This window comes from Aplysia californica, unplaced genomic scaffold (assembly GCF_000002075.1).
Source record: "Aplysia californica isolate F4 #8 unplaced genomic scaffold, AplCal3.0 scaffold00115, whole genome shotgun sequence".
NCBI lineage: Eukaryota > Metazoa > Mollusca > Gastropoda > Aplysiida > Aplysiidae > Aplysia > Aplysia californica.
The window spans coordinates 105,887-109,331 of NW_004797385.1; the positions used below are offsets into that span (position 1 = coordinate 105,887).

The window sequence follows — 3,445 nt, forward strand, 5'->3', positions numbered from 1 at the left end:
GAGAGAGAGAGAGAGAGAGAGAGAGAGAGAGAGAGAGAGAGAGAGAGAGAGAGAATCAGTGTCTATGTACTAAGAGTTAAGAGTATTCACTGCTTTCGTACATGCAAAGACACATTTCTCGTTGTAACATCAATACATATTTATTGTCATTATCACTGACATCACAGACAGGAACATACACGCTCAAAAAGTATGAAAGTATATCCCCCTTGAAGCAATGTCTCTTTTTCCCTTTTATTTATTCGATTCCTTTACCATGCAAGATAAACACTCCTCCTTAAAGCAACACATCAATGTCCAGAAGGGCGTTACCAGCGTCCGTAGTGAAGCAGTTAGACGTTTCGGTGTCACACCAAAGATCGTGTATACATAACAAAATGGTTCACTCCTCTCTTTGATCCAATTAAAAAAAGTGTCCTCAAAATTCGATGGCGCCCTCTTTGAAAAAGTGCGGACTTTGCGAACAGAGTTTCCTTAACAGTGTGAAAAAACTATTAATGTGAAACTAAAAATAGCTGTGCTATTCATATTCTTCTTCTGGAGAAACGAAAGAGAGCTTCAAAACAAAGACTGCCGAGCCATCTGAAGCAATGCGCGGATTTCCGAGGACACTTTTGGGCTGAGTGAACAACCTTGTTATGAACGATCTTTGGCCGCACACATGAGACCCGAATTCGATTTCTGAAAGGGATGAAACATTTTTATCGATTATCTCGGTCTCTTTGTTGGGATGCTGAACTCTTCTCTGCTTAAGTTGGCCCTGGAAGACAAGGTCGGAAGCCCGCCTCCTAAATGATCTATATTGTGTCCATGGTGGTCGAGAAAACACCTTCATTAAACGATAGAAGGGTGATGAACTCACTCAACAGGAACAACAAAAAAAGCAAATTATAGTTGATTTTCCTACACGAAATTTTGCTTTTTTTTCAGAGTACCTCTACAATAAAACATGCGTTCAGAACATGATGATCCCAGCTGCTTACGATGACTACAATCAAGCTGCTGGTTACAGTAAAATGTACGATGAATTTTTGGATGGGTTCTTGAAGAAGTTCAACGTCTCCAGTGTTGTGATCACACCAATGCGAATCACGGAATATGATGGCTACACAAATTGCGCGTTTAAATACACCACACCTTCAGAGGAATACTATGAGTACGTTGTGTGTGTGTTTATTTGTGGGTGTGCATGTGTGTGTGTGTGTGTGTATGTGAGTGTGTTTGTGTGTGTGTGTGTGTGTGTGTGTGTGTGTGTGTGTGTGTGTTTGTGGGTGTGCATATGTAGGTGACATTTGTATACGTGTGCAAATGTACATGTAAGTGCTATTTTCTCATTTCTTCACTTATGTATTTTTTACATTATAATTACTCTGTGTAAGACGGCCAGCTGTCTAATGCGGCCATTTTCTTCTCGACAATGAGCTGTTGTCTTAAACAGGTTCGACTGCATTACAATGATGCTTTATTTGTCCTTTATATTTATTTCACTTTATTAACTGACTTTGGACCTACTTTGACAGACGCTACGTCCTGAACCAGGCTGACAACGTTAACTTGAATGACATTGGTCCAGTAAGTCTCAAACTCATCCTTACGCTTCTGCTCGCCTGGATTCTCATCTTTGGCTGCCTCATGAAGGGAATCAAGACCTCAGGAAAAGTAAGTCAGCCATAATTTGTTACCTACAATCCAGATGTCTCCAAATTACCCCTTCCCTTTCCTTAAAAAAACCCAACAAAAACAAAAATAAAAAACCCAGCAAAATAGACAAAAACAAAACGAAAAACAAAGCAAAACCTAAATAACAAAACAAACCAAACCATACAACAGCAACAACAACAAAATCTCAATAATTTCCTCCACCTTTTGTGACATACAACTCAGATTGTAAACATTACCACTGGGGGCTCTCGTGGCCTAGAGGTTAAGGTGTTGGCCTCTCATTCAAAGGTCCCGGGTTCGATTCCGGGTAGCGACCAAAAAATTTTCTTCTCTAAAATTGTCTCCTTTCACATCCTTTCCTGATCTCTAACAAGGTGTTCTGTTGTCTGCTTTCATTTTCCCTTTGTACCCCCCGCTCCTGTCCATTTTTTCCTCGGTCTTGGGGGGTTGTTGCTTTTCATTAAAGCTTTTCTCTTTTTTTTTTACAAAACTAAAATGTGTCTTTTTTTGGCCAACCCAGTGATTTTTAAGTGAGCATTGCTCCCCCCCACATTTTTGGGCCGGGGCAGAAAAATTTTGGGGGCCCTTTTTATAGTATGCCCAATTTAATATTCTGTGGGGTTCTTAACACCATAAGAAAAGTTATTTGCCCCCCCCCGGGCAAAATTAAAAATTTCCCCCCAAGGAAAAAATTTTGGGGGTTTCCCGGGGGCCCTTTCGGCCTTAATGGGGGTTGGGCCCCAAAAAGTCCAATCAAAAAAAAAAAAAAATTTTCCCCCCCTTAACCCCCCCCCCCCCCCAATCCTTCTGGAAAAAAATAGTTTGTTTGGGCAAGGGATAGGGAGGAAAAGTTCCCGGGGGGGGGGGGGGGGGGAGGAGAGTGTAATTCTAATCATTAGAAGGGGTTTTTCTATAGTTTTTCTATGAACATTCTTAAAATAATAATATACTTTTCCTAGGATAATCTTTCAACTTTTTTTTTTTTGGTGTCTGATTTCAACCATTTGGAACATTATAACATTTCGTTCAAGGGTGGTCGGGAGAATCTCTGTCATGGTTTGCTTCGTCTTTCCTATATAACACATATCGTCCTTATCTCTCCTTTTCTTTGTATGTCACTCTTAAGTAACACCTCTAAAACCGCAGCACTCATCTTTATGACCTATTTGTGTTGCAAGCGCCGTAAAACACCTACCAAAACAAAAAACTCTTGCTAAAGCTAAATTCAAACATTTTAAAAATTGTGTTTCATCGTAATAAGCACTTACTTTTTTTCTTCAGGTGGTGTATTTCACTGCAACATTCCCCTACGTCATCCTCATCGTGCTGCTGATCAGAGGCCTCACCCTGACGGGGTTTGAAGAAGGAGTTGAGTTCTACGTCATTCCCGATTGGAACAAGCTTACCGATGCGACGGTAAATAATTTTCTACTTATTTTTTTCCATCTCTTGCTGCCTTTTTAAAGCTATTCTGCCTTTTTGTGGATGTTTAGATGATGTTATATTTAAAGAGGCGGGTAGCACCAAAACAGCAAGTTGGGTAGCTTTTGCCTTTTTCAGTCATTAGATGATTTATTTTTGAGAGGTGGGTAGCGCTAAAGCAGCCAACCGCTTTTAGGAGTAGATCTATTGATCTTAGTAGTAATGTCGAGAGAGACATAAAACATTTATACCTTTTTTGCATACACACATAGCCTATCATGCCCATTAAAACAACGCAACACACGACACATAATATATACATACAAAAAAGAAAATAATGAAATACACACATATGTGCAGA

The 3,445-nt window shown here is 40.0% G+C and overlaps 1 protein-coding gene across 2 annotated transcripts in view; it reads left to right on the top strand.

The window, feature by feature from the left end:
* LOC101850948 (sodium-dependent proline transporter) overlaps window positions 1–3,445 on the top strand; it is a 51,059-nt gene that overhangs the window by 30,198 nt on the left and 17,416 nt on the right. For both annotated transcript variants that reach the window (XM_005095839.3, XM_005095838.3), the window contains exons 5-7: window positions 931–1,156; window positions 1,521–1,659; window positions 2,944–3,078. In XM_005095839.3, coding sequence (XP_005095896.1) covers window positions 931–1,156; window positions 1,521–1,659; window positions 2,944–3,078 — 500 coding nt within the window. The remainder of the gene's footprint in view (window positions 1–930; window positions 1,157–1,520; window positions 1,660–2,943; window positions 3,079–3,445) is intronic.